The sequence below is a fragment of the Psittacula echo genome, assembly GCF_963264785.1.
Source record: "Psittacula echo genome assembly, chromosome: 6".
NCBI classification, from domain to species: domain Eukaryota; kingdom Metazoa; phylum Chordata; class Aves; order Psittaciformes; family Psittacidae; genus Psittacula; species Psittacula echo.
Window position 1 is genome coordinate 17,995,889 of NC_137743.1, and position 23,610 is coordinate 18,019,498.

Here is a 23,610-nt window from a genome sequence, read left to right on the forward strand (position 1 = left end):
AAGAAATATGCTTATTACCATAACTCCAGTTGAATTGCAGGAAACACCTGGGCAATATTTTATGAAGCCTTTTAGGGTGTATGCAGCAACCTATATGTAATTACTCCGTGGAAAAATCTCTACAAAGTTTGGCATTTGTGTAAACAGAAAATATCTTTGTATATTGTAGGACAAAGGAAGTTTCTGCAGTGTTTCCTGTGAAATTGCAGCTTAAATGGAGTTTGTGATACAGTATCGTGGTTAGGGATGCCATGGTTATAGTCACAATGACAGGTCTGTTTTATTGGGCAGAATCTTAATTTGCATGATCAGTGTTGTTAGCTTGTATTGATCCCACTGAACTTGTTATGCAAACTTGAATTGTAAATATTATTTTATTTCATAACTGTGTTTTTGGGTTTTTTGGTGTTCTTTTTTTTTCTTTTTTTTTTTGTCAAATGAGAAGTGGAGGGAGAGAACAAACATCTACTGGGCCACTTCTTGCAATGTGTTTATGGGAGCTAATTGAGAGCATCTTTAGCCTCATTACAAAATTGGTTTTGATAGCAAGGTATTAATTCTAAAAACATGATTTTCCACAAGTAGTTTCTTCATTTGAGAGTTGATTTATTTGTATGTGCTTTGTTTTAAATATTGCTTTGAAAAATGGAATAAAAATTGTATGTCCAAGTTGGTGGGTTTTTTTTTTTTTTTTTTTTTTTTTTTTTTTTTTTTGACTTGGATCAAAATTGTCAATTAAAAATTAACTTTTCCCTCACAATTCTAAATCTGAAGCTCTACAAATAAATCTTTTTCTCTTGCATCCTTTGCAGTTAATAAACTACATGGTCAGGCATATCAAACTTCTTCCATATCAAACTTGTACAACTATTGTGCCAGATATGTGCAATTCCCATCATCATCACAGCATTCATGGAGATGTAACTGATTGGCGCTTACTAAGTGGTTATCAGTACTCTGGAAGGAATGTGTGTATACAATTTTTAATTGCTTCATATGTCTTGTGTAATCAGGAAATGAAAGACTTGGTGGCAATATAGTCAGGGTGGGGAACCTGCAATTCGTCCTAGAAATGGAAAAAACCAGGATGGTTTGGGGTGTGTGTGAAAGGTAACAACTCATTAGTGAGGAGCTACTTTGTCCTGTAAAGAGATCAGTGTTTTTTCTTTATTTTCTGACTTTTTTTTTTTTTTTGTATTTTTTGGATAGCTGACCTGTTTTAAAATCTTTGCTGCTGTAGAACTTATTATAAATTATTACTAAGAAGAGAATTGTTCTTTCTGAAAATTTACAGTAATACTCTGTAAGCTCAGAGATGTTTCTCCTGAACATGTATTGCAGTGAAAAATCAAATCATTGCCCATTTAAAAAAACAAACACACACTAAAAAAAAAAAAAAAGCCCAAACCCTTCATCAACTAATAGGTTTTTTTAGAACCCAAAAGGGCTTTGTTATATATTTTTCTTTTTCTTTATCTAATAGACCATTTTAGTAATGTTTTTTAATTGACATTTATCGCCAACTACCAATTCATATTATCTTCTGAATCATTATTTTGTTATGAAAATATGCAGCTTTTATTTGTAATAAAATAAACTCTTCAAGTTAATTTTTGCCTGAAGCCTGAGTACCTAAGCAGTTCTGCTTACCATGCAAAATTACAGCTACTGCCATAGATAAAAGGGACAAAATTTCTTTAGTTCTTCATCTGATTAGTCTTGCAATTCACTTTTTTTTTGTGTAAAACTCCCACCAAGTAGATTACAGTGGAAGTTGTGTTCAGGTTTCCGATTATTCTAATTTTCTACTGGGGTATTTGCTGAACTCTCAAAAAGTGTTTTTAGGCTCCTCTCCTTTTACACTTACTAGTCTATATACACTTACTTTGCTTACCTTTCCAGTACTCTGGTCAATGTAGTAAATTGATTTCAGGGCTCATGATTTTTTTTTTTTTTTCCTTGTAACATTTTTTCCCCCCTCTTCCTAGGGAAGTGCTGATCGTCTTTTAATCCCATTTGCATGCAGGCATTTAATGATACGTATGTATGGAGCTGTCATTACGGAATGGACCAGATGATTTGAGGAATATTGATTTTTTTAATTATTATTAGTATTATTAGTTTTTGAAGGGTTGGGTGGAACTGATGGCAAGTTAGATTTTACCATTCTTGGCTGAATTTTAGCTCTCTGGAGACGAGCCTTTTTACTTAGCGGCTTGTATTTTTGTGTGTAGAATGGTGCCCTCTGGTGCTTCAGTAGATTTTTGCATGTGAACACGAGAATTGTCAGTAAAACCTATGAAATACGTATTTTTCATATTGTGTTTCAGTTTTGAAAATAAAAATTTTGGGGAGGTTCTTTATGGTATTAAATTAAATCTGTTTTATTTTCAATTGGAAAATGGTTGCGTATCTGAAAATTCTCTTTCATTTTTCATTGAGACCTGAATTGAGATCTGTTTATGCTTGTCTTTCTCCCTTCAGCCCAGGCGGTAAGAAGAGATCAGGGTGAAAATATCCCATAAAATTGAGCCAGTGACTGAGACATCTTTCTCCTTTAGGTTAAACTATCTCTGACTATTTCCAGTTAATTATTTTTCCTCTTTTGGGTGCTTTCTTCACTATCTTGTGTTTACCTAGACTGATATTAATATGACTCATATTGTCCAGTTGTTGGGCTGAGTCAGAAAAAAAAAAAAAAAGTCTCTCTCTCTATATGCAGAGTCCTGGGAAATGTAGATAAGTAACCTGCTACACATTACCAGAAAAATCCTTCAGCTCTGCTTGTGCTCTTCATGGGTGCCCTGCTTGCCACATCAATTAGGAATGAAAATAGTACCTGCCCTGTCACTGATATGCAGTGATGATGTCTAACTAGTCACTCAAGTTAATGTTCTGTCATTCCAGATTGAAAATCAAAGTGGTATGTTATGTTTGGGTTTGTTTTGTTTGTTTGTTTCATTATTTTATTTTATTTTTTTTTTTAATTGCCAAAACCAAATACAAACTTCTGTCTCCAACATCAGTGATCATCTCCTTTATTTTTTTCCAGTTTGAAGACTCATACTGAGAAAAAACTTGCTCTTCAAATTTTCATGGTGTAAATCAACAACTAGTTGTCTGTAGATTCCTATATAGATAGATCACAGGTTGAAAGCATGTCTTTCAGTTTGGCTCAGCTCAGGTTTGTGCTGTATTTCAGACCACCAACATCTACTTCAGGAGCCCATAAAGCTGAAGAGGATCCTTGGAGTTCTACATTCAGAAGTGTATGAATGTAAACAGAAATTGAAAGAACTATATATTACACATGTAAAATTTCTCTTGATAGCCTAGGCATGTTTGCCTCTTTGTATGACACTTCCCACTGATGTATTTGAAGCAACTTAAAGTGAAACAGATTTTAAGGGTAAATGTATATATAAATGCATGTAATACTCATCTCCTGAAGAAATGCCTCTGGAAGAGTTATCACTTCCTCATCCTCTTCCCAACAGAATCCTCTGTGTGTGTGTTTGTGAGTTGTAAAGTTTGTTATTTTTGTCTTGTAATTTAAAAGATGCTTTTGGGATTCTGTGTCTCTCTCCAAGATACTGCAGTATGATGATTTGTTTGCCTGATAGTTTAACACTGAAAAGTGCGGAATTACTAGCAGCATTGCTTGCAGTGCCATAATCTGTTGAAATGTACACCTTCAGATAATTATTCAAAGCTAGCAATTTACTTTATTTAGTAAATAAATAAAATATTTAGTATAGGTAAGCTTTGAAATGTATGGATGGAAAATAAGCTTCAGCATCAGAAATAAATTGTAGTGTACTATGTGTGATGTTCTATAATGAGTAAATCAGGCATGCATCACCTCAGTTGTGTTTGCAGTTTTGAGAAAAAGCCCAATTTCTGTCCTTGGCCTGAGATGGCATGGCTCTCTTGAGTACGCTTAAAGGCCAGTGCTTTAGGTCAGACTGCCTTCTGAAGCCTCTGAAATAGCATGCCTTAAGGGCGTAGTGTCTTAAGGAAGTTGGTAAACTTGTTTGATTTATCATCTTACTTCTCATCTATATCAGAGTTGTGATACAAAGTGTGAATTTATTTTACATAGTGTGATGATTTATTTCTTTAAAAGTGAGCAGTTTTGTCTCAGGATTTTTTTCACTAGTGTGATGAAGAGGGTTGATTTGTTATTGCTCCCTCAAGATGGAGCTGTTTACATACGAATGTTAAAGAGCTCTGTCAAAATACTGACTTAGATCACAGATCACCATTTTATTAGCATCTCTGCAGAAAACGGTACAATGTAGAACATAAAATGGTAACTATTGTCTTAATAAGGTAGGGTAATCTTGTGGTTAAGGCAGCCTGTTGAGATGTACACAGTATTGACTTCTCCAATTTTAAACATTTATTCCCTGTATGATTTTGAATTTAATATTGTGAAAATATCCCTGATAATTATCAATCTGTCTGTTTTTTATTATCATTAAACTGAAGTGTGAGTGGCTTTAGTATTGAGAAAAAATAATAAATACTGTTGTTTTTTTATAACGGTGAATAATGTATTGCCTGTGCTACATAGTAGGTGGTTCTGTAATTTCTGGCTATGTTGTCCGGAATTGTTTGGTAACATTTTAAAGAGGAATCTCCTGATCACAAATTAGTTCCTTCTGTCAGTATTTAACAGCATGTCTGACAGTGCTGGCAGATCAGAAATCAATAAAAGGTATAAAGACAGTTATGCTGAACTGCAGCTACTGGATACCCTAAAATCATCAGGCAATGACTAAGTCCAAAAGGACAATGCATTGCTACCACCAAAGAAAGTTTGGTGATACAAACTCAAGTGTGGAGTTCCTCTTGCGCCATCTTTTTACATTCTTGTTCTCATTTGAGGTATATTTGGTCTACTGTGGTTTATTACTGTTTTCGCTTACGGTTATGTTACACAACTTACAGCAATAGATGGAAGTCTTGTATGTTCCTAACTTTGTTATAGTGATACTTCTTTCTCACTTCCCTTTCAGAACATTGTAAGGAGAACTAAACTTGAAGACTCATTCTACCCTTAAATAAAAGGCTCAAGGAAGAAGTAATTTTTTTTTCTGGTTTTTGCTTTAGTATTCAGTGCAGTACAGCTAGTAAGGCCAGCATATTCAGAGGAAGCTCATCCGTGCCTGATATCTGTGAATGCATTATCTGATGCCTCTGGTCCTCCTAATCCTTTTATTTCTTCTTCAGGAACTCTGGAGACAAGTAGATGGCGCTCTATGCTCACTCAGTGAGCTGACTATGTGTCTTGCACCCGTCTTCCCCCACAGGACAGGTTGCTGCTTCTCCCTCCAGCCAGCACCGTATTCTGGGTGCAGGTGTTTCCCACTGGCAGGTGTGGGACACTCATGGTCTTCCACCATGGCCCTTTAAACCGCAGGAGGAGAGACTTACACATTTGTTCCTTCCAGCTTTCATTTCAAACTGCAGTGTTGAAAGGAGTGAGGGGTATTTTTCCCTTTGTGAACCACTTCATGGGTCAACAATCTTGTATTCTTCGCCTGTTGCGCTTTGGAGGAAAGAGCCAGCCTTTCAGTACTGTAGCCTTATTTTCTTATCATAAGCAAGCAGGCTATCAGGAATTGGCTTTCTTCCTTTGGCATGTATGACAGCTCATTACCTTTCTCGTATCTCTTAACTTCAGTTGCTTCTTTGAGTATATTGTTGAAGGTCTAAAGGAACTCAAAAAGGACAAAGAATCTAGTTACAAGGCTCTTTTCCAATCTCTTCTATATGCTTTTCTTTTTGAAAGGTCAAGTTCTTGTCAGACACTCAGCTATAGGTTTGTTGAATGGGTTATGATTACCCCAGATCATAGCAGAACCCAGATGTCTGGTTAGAAAAGAGGATCTTGAAGAATATGGGAACTCATGCTTCTTGAAAAAGACTGGGAGAGAAGTACTTTCTCTCTACTAAGAGTTTTGGAGGCTTGGACTTAACTGTTGCCTGGGTCTTGAACTTAAGACTACTTGTACAAGCAACATTGAGATCACTGGGACTTCAGCCTTTTAGCCTTTCGGTTTTTCCCCTTATCAAGTTTTTTTTTTCTTTACTTTTTTTTTTTTTTTTTTTTAATAAGCAGCTTCTCTTTATGATTTCTGGGGAAAACTTTGTAGTTATGAAAGGAAATTAGAGACTAAACCAAGTAATTTAAAGTGTTTTGATGTCCTGATTTTTTTTTGAATGCTTGCAATTTGCAGTATAAACATGTTTGTGTATATATGACTATATCATCCTTATATTGCCTTTCTCATTCTATCCAAAAAGCTGCTTCAGAAATTATCTGTCTTAGTTGTTGTTGCTCTATCAAGTTGTTAATCAAATTTTGGAACTGCTTGTGCCTTACCTTTCTTGAAAGATTTTATATCTTTGTTTTCCAGTACAGTTCTCTATGATACCACTTTTCTTGCTTCCCCTACTGTAGTCTAAAGCTTTTAAGTGCTCCCTGTCTCCTTTGCTCACTCTCATTCTTGAGCATTTTTCCACGCAGCTTTCTATTTCTGATGCAGCTCAATAAGCTACATTGGTAATTGCCCCAGGAGTCCTGTTTCTTGCATAAGGTTTGTAAGCATACTATTCAAACAATTAGTAAAATAAACCAAAAGATCTGATTTTAGCCATTCCTGAAACTTAGATCCCACTGAGGTAGCAGCCTTAGGCATGTGTATGTTGTGGTTTTGCTCTGGGAGATGTTGAACGTGGGCAGGTGGAGTCAGGGAGCAGCAGGGATTGCCTTCTGCCAGAAGCCCAGCTGCTGCTGCCGTGCTTTGGTCGTTCTGGCTGGAAGCATCCAACCCTGATTTAGTTGGATAACTCTGGTGTTAGGAATACCAGAAAAGCAAATTTGTATGTTTGCACTTCTTTATATTTAGTAAAGAGTGGAATTTGATGGAAAAGCAATCCATGCTAGTTGAGGTGGTTGGAGAAACTGATTCTTTTGTATGCGTATTTGAGCATTAGGGCATAAATAACAGGCCAGTGAGACTCAGGTCATGCATGATGTAACTGGTTAAGCACCTGGATTAATGCCATAAGGGCTGGGTTCAGTTCTCAGTTTTGTGCCATCTCTTTCTTTTAATGCTGATTTTGGTGGAATGGATCATGAACGATGCCACGCTAACATCCAGTTTGTGTGTTTTCACTTTCTTTTTAAGGGAGAGATTTCAATGAAGATCCTTGCATGCTATTTTTAACTGGGAAGGAAAGTAAACTTTGATTTTCTTATTTGTATTTAACAGATCTGTATATGATGACCAACCAAATGCACATCAGAGGTTTATGGAAAAACTTGATGCCTGCATACGTAACCATGACAGGGAGATAGAAAAGATGTGCAATTTTCACCATCAGGGCTTTGTGGATGCCATTACAGAACTTCTTAAAGTTAGGGCTGATGCAGAAAAATTAAAGGTAAGAAACTAGTTATTCAGGGTTTCATATATTATTGTCTTTGAAAGAAGAAACTTGACTCTTCTACTGAAGTTTAAGAATTTAGTTATTATCACAAACACTCTGATGTTTGCAATAATTTTTTAAAGGTGGTATGTTTAGGATTTGTGGTTAGAGCTATGCTGCCTGATCTACTAATTTACTTTTACAAAGCTGAATATTCCATTAGGTCTAATTCTGATATCTTTTTTATATATATACATTTTCAGAAAATATTACTAGAATTATTTTGCCCTTTTTAAAGGCTTTCTCAGAAGATAAAGAACAACAAATGGTAAAGCCGATATTTCTTACATAGGTGTTTTTCTAATCCTGCATTTAGATGTCAGACCTTAGAAGCATTTAAAATCTTGATTATAAAAATAAAAATGCTGCAATTATGCATGAAAATTAAATTTTCTTTACTTTGTAATGAGTAGAGGAGTAGGTGAAGTTAGTAGTTTTCATTAGAAATGAGAACTAAGATTTACTACCAAATCAGAATGCAAAATAGTGAATTATGAGATCTGTCCCTTTTAGCTCTCTTTACACATTTGAGAGCAAAATATGCACACCAGACAGAATGAGCATAGTTCATCAGAGGTTATGATTAGAAGAGCATTATATAAAGGATATTCAGATAACAAGAGACCAAATACAGCGTCAATGAGGTCATTGAGCATCTTTGTTCAGAAATTAATGAGATTTTTAATAAACTAGAATGTGCTTCCTTATTATGATGACCTAATGAGTCACTTACTATGTGGGAAAATCTGAGGTCGAGCTTCGCCTGCACCTGCAGCATTAAAATGTTGCTGTGGTTTGGAGATTTCCACGTTTGATGTTAATCAACCACCCAGTGTTTGCATTCAGCAAAGTATGAATGTTTAATTACCATAAAATGCAATCACCATTTCTTACAGACAATGAATGGCCCATAGAGCTCATTGAGGTTATCAAAAAGGGACCAGTGGTCAATTGGGTCAATGATTTGAATTGTTTGACAGACCTACAGAAACAAGGAAAGTTCAAAAATCCCAAGTAAATTTGAGAAGTTTGCCACAGAATCTGTTAGAAAGAACTGTCATAAGTAATTGAAGTTAAGAAAAGCCCTTTGCGATCAAAAGTTCAAGTTCATGCTGTAGAGTTAATTTGAATTTGCATTTCTTTGTTCTAAATTTCTCATGAAGCATGATCTGATTACAAGGGTGAGCAGTCACATCAGGGCAATATATGCATATTTGTCTAACAAAGGTGAAATTATTTTTAAGGTCCAAGTTACTGATACCAACCGAAGGCTTCAGGATGCTGGGAAAGAGGTGAGAAAATGGTGCTTCCTATGTGGGCATTGTGAATATTTGTAGCAAATTAAATTTATTTGCATAATTTAATTCTGATTTTTTCTTTTTTCTTTTTTTTTTTTTTTTTACTTTTAATCTCTAAGGTGATAGCCCAAACAGAGGAGATCATCCGATGTAGAGTTCAGCAAAGGAATATTACAACAGTTGTGGAAAAACTACAGTTGTGTCTTCCAGGTGCATGACCCTTAATTAAATATTGAATAAAGTTACAACAATCAAAATGGAAAATAATTTTATTTTTTAAGTTATAAATCACTTTTAAGTTTGTTAAACTGGAACATCCAGTTTAACAAAAAACTGAATGGGTTTTAAAAGGATGTCAACATGCAGGTCCCATGTTTTTTACAATATTTAACATAGAGCAGTTATGACACTTTGTGAGAAGAGAGCTATAGTCTGTATATATAGTCAGACATATATGCAGTAAGACAGATATAAATGATGCAAACAATGTAGCCACATACAGCTTTAAATGAAGTAATATTTTTAAACATTATAAACTATAAATTTGCTGCTTAAGAGAGTGTTTTTTACTGTTTGAATTCTAGGGAAGATACTAATGATTCTACTTCAACTTCTAGCTCTGTGTCATTACAACAGTTCAGGAGTTTTTATGTAGAACATAAGGGCTCTAGATGATGTTTTAGAGAGGTAATATTTTACAACTGCACACTGTAAGGATTTTATCCTGTTTGTGATATTGGCATAGAACGGATTGGAGAATTTTTCTTTGTAAAGTCTTGTTGACTTGTTATGAGTACAGTAGGTGGTACTGTTGCCATTTAATGGAGACAGGGCATAGACTGGTAATGCGGCTAAGGTTATGGTATGTAGTAAGTAAATTAATATACTTGGTGTATATAGTGTCTACTGTTTTGTTTAATCTTATATCTTTTTCATTAAAGAGCTGTTAATAATTCAGTTCTTTTGGCTTTCTTAGCTGCATTCTACTTTTTTTTTTTTTTTTTTTTTTGCTAGTTTAATTGCATTTATGTTACAGTAGGAATTAAATAAGGTAAATTTAGCATATCCTTTTCTATGGTTCATTTTGTCCTTTCCAGTATGCATTTTCCTCTTCTGTTAACTAAAGCCACAGTAAGATACATGGGTTAATCTGCTTGTTTTTATGCAGTGCTGGAAATGTACAGCAAACTAAAAGAACAGATGAATGTAAAAAGGTGAGTGAACTTAGTTCTATGAGTAAAATGTAACATTTGTAAGAGAACTGATAGAATATTTACTTGTAATGGTTTGCCGTTCTAAGTCCTGTAGCTTCGTATGTGTAGTCTTTTCATAATACCTTGTCTGTGTTTCAAGAATGTCACTACAAGTGAACAAATGTTATATTAAATATAGACTTCTAGGAGCTTAGTGATTGCCATGAAAAATAATGTTTACTTAAGTAAGCATCACATGCAGTGAAATTATGGTTATAAAATGTGAAGTGTATTATTTTTTTAATACTTAAAACAGTTTAAGAAGCAAGAATAGTAAAATCCTTAAGGTGAAAGATCTTTCAGAGTGTATTAAAACCTGATTAATCTATCATGATGTATTTAAATCAAATTCATAATCCAAGAAAAAACGACTTTTCCCTCCATATACCTTTCTTTAGACCTATCAAGTAGCTCTATGCTAATGTGCATGGGGCTATGAGAATAAACTGCAGAAAATGTATTGTTGTTTTGGGTTTTTCCCGTCTGTGACAAATCGACTTCTTGAAAAATGATTAAATAAAACCATAATTAAAAATAAATTTATAGAATAATGGTTTCTAACTGGTATGTGACCAGTTGATCTTTCCTCTGTTGCATCTTCACTTCTTGAAGAGCCACTCAGTGCTGCTGTAACCCAAGTATCTCCAGTTCTGTCTCTGTAGCAGTCTGGCTGTCCCTACCCCCTGTAGCTGCCATCCTGTCCTGCTGGGGCTGCTGCTGCCTTGCATCTCATGCATACCCACCCTAGGAATACCACTGCTGCTATTTTCTTCATACTGATTTCTACAGCATCATTGACATGTTTATCCCTGCCTGCTTTTTGTACAGTCTCAGTCACACCAATTGCTCTGTGTCTTCCCTTGCTGGATTTATGACATTTGTTGTTGCCTCTTTGTGCACCTGGTACTGCTGCAGCGAGCTCCTGCTAACAAGTCTGTCTGGACCTTACTGCTTCCATTTGGAACTAGCTCTGCATAGTCATGTGTCTACAGGGCTACATTGTAATCTAGATTTACTTTTGAACTATTTGTCTGGATTTCTGTTGTTTGGATAGGCAACACCTCCTGCCATACTGCTGGACATCTGAAAATTCTGAGTGATGGCCACTGTGTAGGAGTAAATTGGCTCTAAAGCCTGCAGGTAGACCTGTCCAAAATGCCTCTGATCAACTGTATGCATCATATCAGTCAGCACTGCAGCCAATCTGATATATCTTTGACAGTGGTATATGTGCTACATACCAGTACACATACACTGTTTGGGAGGTCTTCTGCAGAAATGTGAGAGCTTTAAGAATAACCTAATAGCTATGGCACTGTACTGCCTCTTATTACAATAAAAACTTGTTAGATGTAAACCGGCATGATAGATCTTACCAGCCTGACTACTACATGCTATTTCCTCTGAAAAAGACACTAGTTTGACATCTGCTTAGAGCAGCTAGAAGCATGTTGTTGCAGTGCTTTCGGAGCAGCTCATCAGACAGATGTAAACAGCCCAATGCCCTTGCTACTCTGATCAGAGAGCAGGCTGCAGGGTGTGCTGTCTGAATCACTGCTTCTTTCTGCAGGGTGGTCCGTAGAGTGTGCTAAGTTTAGCTTGTTGACAATATGGAAACACTGGGATCAGAGCCTGCATTCTCTTGTTCTCTTGCTCTGTCAGGCAAACACCATCTCAGTTTTAGAATTGCAAGGCAAGTTATAGTTCCTAATATCATACTGGAAAGATCACTTTAGTGAGATAAAATTGCAGATGGCTTTTAACATTTTGACTTCATGTTTGCTGGTGGGTTTGTAGAGTCCACTGATGGTTAATGTGCTTTCTGAGAAATTTTAAATCTAAATGTAAATTTCTATTATTTAAGAGATTCACATCTGATAATTTCCCTGTGGAAGGAGTTACCAGGCAGGAAGTCTTAAAAGTCAGAGCGTGATATACTGAGTTGAGAGGTTTGGACATGTCATTGTCATACCATAAAAAGATCTAAGAGAGAGGGGAGATGCCATAGCTTTGATGTACCATACCTTGAAATCACATGGAGAGCAGAAGGTTTAGACTCTGCTGCAGGCTACTGCTCCAGCTCAGATATCTGTTTCATTAGCTAGAGTTGCTACTTTCCTGTGACTTACAATTCCCTGTAGTACAGCCTAGAGGTGGATATCCCGCGGAACTTGCAAGTAATTAAAATGGTAATTTCCTTGTGGCTTAGCAGGCAAGAAATCTAAAAAGTGAGTATATCCTGGCCTTTATCACTATGTGACTGAGCAACAGCAAGGACATCCGTGCATCAGTACAAAGACCTGATTGCTGATGTGTGCAGATACAAGGAATTTCAAAACTAACCTTTCGAAGTTTTGCTGTGAAGCTTTCCTAGAAGATTCAGAGGGAGGAGCATTCACAATCCCTATAATAACAAAACCATAATGAATGTTTATTTTAGACAAAAATATTATTTCCCATAAACATTCACTGAGGTTTGTTAATGCAGCAAAGCTTTCATTGTCTTTTTAAAAAAGATCTCTTTTCTTTTAACTTTCTCTGCTTGCAGCCTTTTAGAATACATTTTCATAAATCTGTTGTCTTACGGTTTTGCTCTGTGAATAAAGCTGGAATTTCTAATGTTTAGAGGAAGGGAATACAGAAGTGTGGATATTCTGTATTTGAGGGGGACAGTTGTTTTACGATGAAGATTGGAATTCCATTTCCTTTTTGCTATGATGGACACCTTTTAAGATAATGCAGGATTTTGGCTCTGAAATACATACTGGTTTATGCAGATGGAATGCAGGTTTACTAAGGAGACCAGAAAGACATCTATTGATAGCAACTTTTGGTCCCTACCAACATGGGCTACATTTGAACTGATGATCTGGAGGTGAAAGGCTCTGTGTCCTATTTATCTGTCTCCTGAGCCATGGATAACAGAAATTGACAAGAACTATAGTTGTGAGAGGAAGTAACTGTGGAAATCTGCTCTAAATAGACACAATTGGCTGGACAGAGTTACGGGAGGTTTCAAGTCTTAGCGTAGGAAACATGAGGGAGGGGTGTGGTTTCCCTACTCCTCTCCAAAACACCTACTGAGGGCTATGCATTTAGACTGGACTGCTTCAGTCTTTAATTTTTGGTCAGAGATAAGATTATCACACGTTTTATAGAGCTCTGTTACCATGGCCTGTGCATTGGATTTTGATACATGTCTCTGGAGAAAGTTCCCAGTTGCTTCAAGTGATTGTGGTCTAATTGAGAATTGTTAGAACCAGTGTTTTCACAAGTCTCTTCCACAATAAGTGTCACAAAAAAACCCAAACCCACCATGCATTGAAAGTAATTAAACAAATCCACCTGCTAAGGTTGTTGCTGAATCTTCTTGAATCTACTCTGAGAAAGACTAAAGAAAGAGTATGGTGCTGCAGAGAGAGCTTTTTGCCCTGAAAGGCTTGAATTTGTTTTCTGACCTTACTGTAAGATTTCTTCTGAACTGTGGGAAAGACAGAGTTGATTAGTTATTTAGGTTACTAAGTCTCACTGAGACAGTCATGCAGCCTTTCTCTCCATGAACCTTCCAAGCGTTCAAATAAACCTGAAAACATACAGGATGCAAATAGGAAAATTAGTGATTTTTATAATTTGGTTCCACCCATATCTGTATGGAGTGATTTCAGAACAGATAAAACCGATGGTGTTTTGATCTTCTGCATTGTTTTGGAACTATGTCAAAATGAAGCATCAGTTGTAAAACAATACTTCACAAAGATACTGTGTTTCTGGCAAAAAACTCCATCAAAACATATATTTGATACTGAGCTGTCAGCTGCTCCACCTCTTGCCATGCTCACAACCCCATTTATTCAGTAACTGCTGTTTTTAAAAATTCCAGAGATCTTGTGTGTTTGTTTTGGGTTTTTTTTTTCTTCTTTTTTTTTTTTTTTCCTGTGGGTTGGTTTTTTTTGTTGTTGTTGTTGGTTTTAGTTGTGTTTTTTTTCTTCCACACAGCAACACTTTAATCTGATTTTCAGAAATATTGAGCTTTTGACTCGCTTTACTGAAGTTTCAGAGTTAATAGTGCCTTGTTCTCAGGTCATGGTCCTTTTGGGTAACTGATAAATTTGTTATGCTGGGGAAATTTTAAAAATTACACTTAGAATGTTAAGGCAACTAGATTTAAAAACAAAATAAATAAACTGTTCTTCCTTCAGTGAAAGATTTTTAACTGCAATTTCAGTATATCATCTTCAACATCTATGAATGTGAATTTCCTGCAGTGTTATTGAAAAATTCCAATGAACTCCCTTAAATTTGTTTGGTGTACAAAGATTTTCAGTATAAAACATTTTTTATATTTACTCAACAGAAATGTAGTAAGCAGGAGTATACAGTGTTTGCCTCTGAGGGAAGCACAAAAGTTGGAGAACATGACTATTTTTTCTCTGTAAATTAAGTTTGTTTCTTTAATTAAAATGAGGATTTTAATTTTATCATCTCTCTTCTTGTTTTTTCAGCAGGAAATTTTGGGACATGACTATGTGTTTCTTTACTCAAAAGGCTTATGTACAAATATGTTATTCTCAGTAAAATTTACAGCCTTTGAGGTAATCTTGCTCCTGTCCTGTGTAGCTTCTTGACTTCTCTAGTTTAACTTGATGGGGCTTTTTAGTACGTTATGGTATTTCTCTTAACTGCCTCCAAATGACACTCTACTGATAAAAATCTTGAAAGTTCTCTCTGTCATTTAAAATATAACAATATTTCATGTACACTAAAGTAACAGTCACTTCCTTTTGCTTTTGGATTTTTTGTGTTAATGTTTCAAATTCTAATACAGACCTGACTATTAGTGGGATTTAAACATTTTGTAAAACACCATCTCAATTTTAGAATAAGACGATTAAAGCACTAATATTAATTTCTAGGGTTTGTTGTTTTTGTTTGGGGGGTGTGGTATGTGTTTTTCTCCTTTTAATTTTTTTATTTCCCCCTCCACCCCTCCAGTCCTGCTTGCTAGTTTTAAAAATTTCCACTGTTATAGTTTGGAGATGTTAGTAAAATCCATCTATCCATCTTACAGTTTTCTGGTTCTGATGACAACATAGTTCAGTTCTGGATAGTCTTATCATATGATCTCGACTGATGTTTCAAACTTGTGTCTTTAATTTCAAAGTCTACATTGTAAATTTTGCATTGAGGCACATATTCTTACAAGATTAGCTCATAAGAAATAACAGGACTCCTATATTTCTATGGAGAAATAACACTGAAAATATATTTTTAACTCATTTGTAGTTAAGTGGGCAAATTTCACCTATATAATTGATAATATATGATAGGAACTAATAATATTATTGTCAAAATCTTCAGCATTGAGTTAAATCTGTGGAATGTTTTTAAAGCAAAATATGCAAATACATAATTCCATTAAATGATATGCAAAACTTTTTAGTTTAAATCACGACCTGCAGATGACCTTCAAATTAATAAGACCTCAGTGCTTAATCAGAACAGATGTTAAAAGGGCAAGGTCCTGAGCTCCATATATATATAATTTGTAAGGGACTCTAGAATGGATTTTAAATGGATTATGTTAATTCTGATCTTAGTGACAGCAGTCAAAAACCTTCCAGATGAACTAACAGTGTTCTGATAAGCTGATCCTTATAATTTAAATAAAACCCTTTTATACTATTTTGATGCTATTATTCTGGGTTTTATTCCCCAGAAGTCTGACCATGTGGCACTCCTGATCATTTACTATTTAAAAAAACAAAACCCCCACACATAAAACCTCCAGACCCCCTCTTATCTGCAACATTCCGGATGCCTTATGTATATTTTATATAAAGCAAGTATATAATAAACAAAAGCTCCTAATTTACACTTGAAAACTCTTTATTTGCAGTCTCCTGAAAGCAGTTGTGTTCTGGAATAAAGGAGAAGATTTCCCTCCACCTCCACCCTCTTTCCCCCCCATCCTCCAGCTTTGAAATGTCTTTATTGAGAAAATTCAAAAGAATGTGTTGATTTCAGAGTGGAACAAAGAGTCACAACTGTAGTATTAATAATTTATTAATGCTTGTCTATGGAAGGGGAGCCAGCAACTTGAATTTTATTTCACTTTGGAAGTATTTACTCACCATATCTACAAAGTAATATTCAGAAGCAGAACTGCAAAGGACACTTTTCCAAATTTTCTTGAACATTTGAAGGGACTCTCATGTTCTGCTTTTTCCTTTCAAAATGATTTGATAATTTTCCACTGATTGTGTAGGACTTTCAGGAAGAAAAAGGAACTAAAATTACACCATAAAAAGCTAAATAATAGGCTAAGGATATTGCTCTGTATTTATGAAAAGAAAGGCTTGAAACTATCAGAAAGTTAATTCAGTCTGATCTCAGGTTTTCCACTTCATTCAAGACCAAGCTAGAAGACATCACTTCTTCTTATTCTGTTCTAATAAGCAAAACTATATGCATTTTTCCAAAAGCCGCCTAGGCTGAGTAGCTGGTAAGAATACCACATAAAGGAAAATTGTTGTCACATCCACAACTGATTGCTGTCCTATTCATGTTTAACCTGTTTCCTGTACCTCTCTTTAAAATGTTGTTGACATCAAAGATTTGTTGATCATAGTATTTCTGTTTATTGCCTGCTTAGTTTAGCTGTCTATCTCAGAATTGGCTCACTTTTATTTTGCTTCATCTTTTCAATCAAGTAAAAATTTTCTCAAGCATTCCTTAAGAGCCTATGTGACATTTGAAAATGAAATAGAGAAAGATATTGGCTTCAAGAACAGGCATATAAGAGTTTGATTCAACTCTGAATCATCTCCTTGTGCTGGTCATCTCTCTGTAAGAGGAAGCTTAGAAAACCAATTTCCCTCAGTCAAAATTTCCTTCTTTAAATGTTTCTGTACATTAACTGAAAGCATAAAAATTTTGGTTATATGCTACAGGCCTGAAGCTGGTAAATGGTTTTAGCAAGTAAGTCTTGGCCCCACAGTCCCTGTAATCTGTGAAAGAAGAGTAAAGACAGGTAAATAACTGTATTTGGTAGGTTTCTGATGTCAGAACTGAGACTTTTTGTTTGTTTGTTTATTGCAGTTAAATCACTTTTTACACTTAGTTCTGAGTGTTTAAACTCATTGTCCCTTGCATGAAATTTCACAACGTAGTTATAGCTGTACAACATCTGCATAGTGTGTGGACATGAGAGGTACCATTTCTTGGTGCTTCATTTTTTAACCCCTGTCAGGCCGTATCTTCCGTATTTCTGCTATAAATAAGTCTGTATGCTAACAGAACACGAAAGAATAAAGAAAATTATGGAGTCTTTGTTGTTTTGTTTTCTTTTCTTCTTTTTTTTAAAAAAAAAACCAAACAAAAACCAACCTGTCCTTAATGCTTGTTCAAAGTAGTCATTTTCTTGGTAGGATATGCTGTATTTTGTCAGAAAAGTAAATAGATTCATGGTTTACAGCAAAATATGTGCGGAAAAAATATTGCATGAACTAAGTGTATACATGTCTTTTCCAGCTAAGGGTGGTGGAAAGAGGGTGGACATGGATGTGTGTTACACGTTCACATGTAATCTGCCTAAAGAAGGCAGATACGTGCAGACACACTTTAAGAAATTTTTGTCATTGTCTGGTGCATGTACTGCAATGTTGGGTGACTGGCAATTTGTGTTTCAGAAAAAAGAACTAATAAAATATCCAAATAAATTCAAGATAGAAGGGGAAGAAATTGTTATGACTTTAGTGCCTCTGTCTTGCAGGATGCTTCACGTGGTGTTAGGACTCAAGGCCAGACTGGATGGGACCTTGAGCAACCTGGTCTAGTGGAAAGTGTCCCTGCCCATGGTACAGGGGTTAGAAATAGATGATTTTTAAGGCCCCTTCCAGCCCAAGCCATTCTATGTTTCCATGATTCTGTGACTCTGTTGATTGGAACAACTAATACCATAGAAGCCTACTTAAAATTTTGACTTGACTGAGTCCCTCTGACAGTTCAATGTTTTTGTCCAAACTAAAGCATTCTAAGAATCACCTTTTTTTTTTTTTTTTGATTTTTCTAAGAACATACTAGTTTCAATATTGATCGCATGCCTGTTATTAGTATCCTATATTTGATAAACAAATATTTTATTAATTTTTTTATAAGAAGCTACATAATTTGATTTTAATCTCTTTGTAGATACTATTCCGCTTTAAAAACAATGGAACAGCTAGAAAATCTATATCTTCCAAGAGTTAGCCAATACCGGTTTTGCCAGATAATGATAGAAAATCTTCCAAAACTGCGTGAAGAAATAAAAGAAATATCAATGTCAGATCTAAAGGATTTCTTAGAGAGTATTCGAAAGCATTCTGACAGAATTGGGGAAACTGCCATGAAGCAGGTAAGATGACCTAACAGGATCACTTCAGTTCTATTATCTACTGAAAATATCAGTGTTGATAGTCTTGGGTTAGCCCAAACGTTTATCTAAGGGTTATCATCATCACATAGACCTTTGAGTAAAGATGAACCATGAAATGCTTGCTAACATCTTGGGTAACATCTTCTGGACATGAAGTTGTCAATTCTGGTGTTCCCTAGCTAACACAGGAAGCAGCACTGTGACATCTCAGTATCATCAAACTTTCTTTCCAAATTTGTATCTGTGTCCTAGACAAGAAGTAGTTTCCTCCCTGGAAAAGGAAGGAGAAATGCTGTGTATCTTAAGTTACAAAAAATAGTGAAATACTTCAAGTAGTCAACTCCTAGACTCATCAGCTACTACACCAAAACAAAGAGCAGCCTGTCTGGCCAGCTGGCAAAGATGAGAAAGACTAAAAGAAGTGTTGAGATAACTGCCTAGTTCTTTCTAAAGTACCACTAATACAGAGGACTGGGGTGAGAGCCAGGAGGAGACTGGGACAGCTGGAGCCCTTGCCTGTTCCATCACAAAATAATCTGGCACTGGGTGAGCTTTAAAGAAGTTAATGCTTTTTAAATGTATTTGGACAGCAAGTAAAGTTTTTGGTTTAATTTTTTTTGGGGTAGATTTCAGGTTAGGTTGCCACTTTGTCATCCAAGGTTCTTGTAAAAAGAAGTATTGATTATTATAAATGAAACTTAAGTGCAAGATTATACTATGCTATCTTGTTGCATTTGTTTCAGTAATAGGACAATATAGTGCATTTGGCTTCTGCAGCTGGCTGTTCACTAAGGCTTAACTGAAGACAACAAATAGCTGAAAAATCCATGATAACTACTTCATTTAAATATTGATTCTCTGTTTGCACTTTAGGATCAGGAAAATGACATTACTTTTTTATTTTTTCTACTGTTAAAATTATATTTTGGGGATTAGGGAAAAATTATGCAGAAATAAGGTATTGGACCCATTTATCATCCCAAAATGATTAAAGACAAAATAATTGGTGTAGGCTAAGGACACGCGTATGTCTTGCAGTTATATTGATGTGTGTTCAGTAGCACCACCTGTTTTTCATGTCATAGCATATACTCATCTGTGATAAAATTTGCATTACATCCCTCTTTATTGGTACTACTCTTAAAACAGGCTCAGCAGCAGAAAACCTTTAATACCTCTCTTCAGAAGCAGAATAATGTAAACTATGGTCGGAATATGCATTTAGGTAGAAGCAGAATTCTGGAATTCAAGAATGAAATTACATTGAAGCGAACGTTTGAAGAAGATGATGAACATGAAGAAGAGGTAACTTTATACTGAATCATTATGTCTCATTTGAAGTGAATTTTGTAGGCTTGTTGAACAAAACTTGCAGTGTGCTGCCTATAGATGGTCACCATTAGTCAGGAAGAACCAAAGGGCACCTTCAAGTGGCACCAGTCTAGATTAGCATTTTAAGGGTTAAAAATAGTGTGAAAATATTAGTTGTATTAATGCTAGCTCATCATGCTTGGGGACATTCAACTGGATAGAATTTATATTATTGGGGAGTTCAGTTATAATTTACACATTACCTGCCCACTGTAAATGATATGTGGCCCACTAAATTATTCTGCTGTTGCTAAAGCCAGCATTCCTGTGTTGAAGAATTCAGCTTGTGTTAGATCTCTTTCAGCTACCAAATATTTAGTATTCATAAATTGAATAACACAGTGAGTATTTAGACCTTTAAATCCGGTACTTTGAAAACAGTGAAAGGATTCCGATCTTGTAACACAAATAAAATCTAGTACTGTAGTACAAAGGGAGGGAAGAGTCAAGCAGTTAATTTGCAAGCAATTAATTTTGTGATAGAACCTATCTATCTTGGGGTACTTATTAATTGGACACATTCTGTTAGTAATATATCACATTTTGCAGATTATATGCTTTTTATGCTTTATGTACTTTTATTTTTCCTTTCCTTCTTTAGGTATTAACTGCCCAAGATCTTGTAGACTTTTCTCCAGTCTATAGGTGTTTGCACATCTACTCTGTTTTGGTATGTATTAAGGTGACCTCAAAAAGATATTTTACTTTTTGGAGTCATTCACTTCTGTATTCTTCAATTGTAATAATTTGCAAACAAGCATATTGCTTCTAGTAGTAGTAATTCTGGGTGAACCAGCTGAGATGTTTAAAGTATGGATACTCAGGGCATGACTGCATGTTTTATTTTATATGCCTAATAAGGGACACACAAGATGTTAATTACTCAAGTGTTCTTAAATGTATATGTAAAAATATGCATGTCTGCCTGAATAGTGCTATTACTGCTTTTGCAGTTCCCCCAAGTGTTTCATGTTACCCAAATGTTTGGGGGGATATGATCAATATTACAAAATGTAGGAATATTCAGTCTGCATCTTTTAGAAATCAGAATAGTAGAGCAAAACAGCAAGCAAAACCTGGAGACCGTGACAGGCTGTGTCATATTTTACACCTCCAGTTTTGGTGTGGATTTGAGATCAGCTACGCTTTTTCACTTATGTCAAGACTGAGCAGAGATCTGGCATTAGAATTAGAATTTAGTAATAGCTTTATGCATCTGAAAACTGCATTGAATATTTAGGCTGGAGGTGAATGGTTAGTATGTTTGATCAGCATGTGTTAGTAGCACCCTGTGTAAAGTTGTGCTGCAACTGAAAATGTTCTAGCAAATTTGCATCTCAGTTTCAAGTGGGTTTTTTTTGGTTTTAAGCAAAGTCTCTTTTTCACTTTTAGATTTTGTTAGGTTAGCAGTATTTCTAAATATGATGAAATTGTCATTATAAACTTAAAATGCTAAATTTAAACTTTCTTTTTATATCTTATAGAGGAGTTAGGTAAGTAACAATCTTTGTAATAATTTGATTTGAAGATTATTTTATAAGTCCAAGTAATGGAATTCTAAATAGCACTGGCCTAATAATAGGCTCATGAAGTTAAAATAAACCTTTCAAAAAATGCTAAGCTGCTTTATTCTGCTTGCATACAAATTACATTGCATTCGTAGGTAGATGAGTCAATGAAATCAACTGATTTCAAATGAACAGATGGTTTCTACTGAATGGTCATCTTAATGAGATGAGTAGGATGTTACATGAATTCCTCACAATGTAATTAATAGGCAGAGAGGGTATTGTATTTTAAGGACCATGATAGGAGAAAAGTCCAAATCCACACTCATTATGTTTATCAATTCCAAAGAGAATAAGAAAATATTGAATCTCATGTGTTTTTTTTCTCAGGCAAAACTAATGCGGGGAGCATTCAGATGTATCATATATTCATAGAAATGTTTTGGTGACTTAACTTTACGATACAGCTTTACAATTAGTTTCTTGAATAATGTAGAGAAACATTTTAGGAGGCAATGGTTTCCAGTTACAGAGTAACAGGTAAAATACCTGTAGTATAAAGCCATAAATATTGTTTAAAATGCATAATACTGGTTGACAAAATGTAGCCACATGAGCAAAATTCTTATTACAGTACATCCTGTACTTTAAAAAATAAAAAGGCGATTTCTGCATATTTCATGCACACAAAACTTCACTGGTGTCAGCTGGAGGTCTGTGTGTGGAATAAATGCAAAATATGTGGCTTAGTTTAAGAGAATTCTACCCTTAATTTAAGAAGTGCCTTTTCCGTGCTGAAACAATGCTCTTGTTTTAACTACTTTTGTCTTCATTTAGGGTGATGGAGAAATATTTGAAAATTACTACAGAAAGCAAAGGAGGAAACAAGCAAGATTAGTTCTGCAACCGCAGTCAAGCATGGTAACCAATACTTTTGGTTTTGCATTGACTTGGGTTGTAGCTGATACCTATGGTATTTTTATTCCTAAACTTGTTTTCTTTTTCACTGCAAGCATGAAACAGTAGAAGGCTATAGAAGATACTTCAGCCAAATTGTAGGGTAAGTTTCCTACATGAAGATTGATTTCAGTTTTACTGTATTGATTCTTAATTCACCCCTGTTCTCCCATAGTCCAAAAACTTTCTTCTGAAAAATTTAGTTTCTGCACAGATCGTGTGGGTGGTTGTTTCTGGGACTGAATGGGGAAGAGAATCCAGATCCTACTAGTACAGTGCCCCATAAGGACATTCCAGCAGTCTGAGCTCCAGCTGGCATGAAATAAACTTTTCACATTTTGACTTCATGCTGAGCAAAGCAGAACACCAGACTTATCAAAGTGTCACTGCTCAAATGGGGAAGAATTTGACTGTGTGTGAAAGGGCAGAATTTGCTCTAATATTAGAAAACAATAATTTAAGCACTATTTTGGTTTAGTTTCTTTGTAGTAGAAGACCACATTTTACATGTAACCCAAGGATTGGTAACAAGAACATATACTGATGAACTCTGGAACATGGCCCTTTCCAAGATCATTGCTGTTCTTAGAACACATTCAGTAAGTGAGAAGTTTTATCAGTGTTGCAGTTTAAATTCTCTTCAGAGTTTTGTATATTTAAAGCTGGAATAGTAACAAAGTGAAAAATTATACCCCTGTCATGTTTTCTTTTCCTTGTGATTAAAAATTGCTCGGATTTGGGAGGGAACCTGCCAAGCTTTTGTTTTTCCCAACAGTATCAGGCTGTGATCCGCAGCCATGGGCTATTTGCATAATCCTTCACTGATTTACAACTCACTGGGTCTTCCAAACCTTCTCTTAGTCCAGCAGTTTAGAATATGCGGAGTTAATCTGCTGTTATTATTGCAATCCGTCCTCATTAGTCTCAACTGACCTCTTCATTAGATCAGATTGAATAGTTCAGCACTGAAAGCACCACCAGGAAATAGTTCCTAATTATCATTCCAAATGCAGTGTTTCCAAAATAAGCTCCACCAGCAAAACCCTTGGAGCTATCTCCTCAATGCTATACTAGTAATATGTTTATGTTGAAATAAAGATATTAGAAAAAATCTGTATCAACTGAGTATTTCAGTGCATTCAAAGTGTCTCCTAAAGTTACGTTTCTGCCTTAGCTCCAATGATGCTGAATAGCTGCATGCTGTTTCTTATTCTTCTGTGAAAACTGATGTATACCATTGTTCACTCTGACTGATAGTAAATTGCTTCAGAGTTTACTATTGGTATAACATTTACTATCAGAAAAAA

General features: G+C 35.4%; 1 protein-coding gene across 4 annotated transcripts in view; it reads left to right on the forward strand.

The window, feature by feature from the left end:
* EXOC6 (exocyst complex component 6) overlaps nt 1-23,610 on the forward strand; it is a gene marked incomplete at its 5' end in the record, with an annotated part of 90,992 nt that overhangs the window by 10,067 nt on the left and 57,315 nt on the right. For all 4 annotated transcript variants that reach the window (XR_013957107.1, XM_080620257.1, XM_080620255.1 and 1 more), the window contains 10 exons: nt 7,284-7,455; nt 8,745-8,792; nt 8,918-9,008; nt 9,967-10,012; nt 18,242-18,446; nt 19,617-19,772; nt 20,440-20,508; nt 22,184-22,267; nt 22,360-22,406; nt 22,782-22,902. Coding sequence is in view for 3 of the 4 variants with exons in the window: in XM_080620257.1 (XP_080476383.1) it covers nt 7,284-7,455; nt 8,745-8,792; nt 8,918-9,008; nt 9,967-10,012; nt 18,242-18,446; nt 19,617-19,772; nt 20,440-20,508; nt 22,184-22,267; nt 22,360-22,406; nt 22,782-22,902 (1,039 nt within the window). The remainder of the gene's footprint in view (nt 1-7,283; nt 7,456-8,744; nt 8,793-8,917; nt 9,009-9,966; nt 10,013-18,241; nt 18,447-19,616; nt 19,773-20,439; nt 20,509-22,183; nt 22,268-22,359; nt 22,407-22,781; nt 22,903-23,610) is intronic.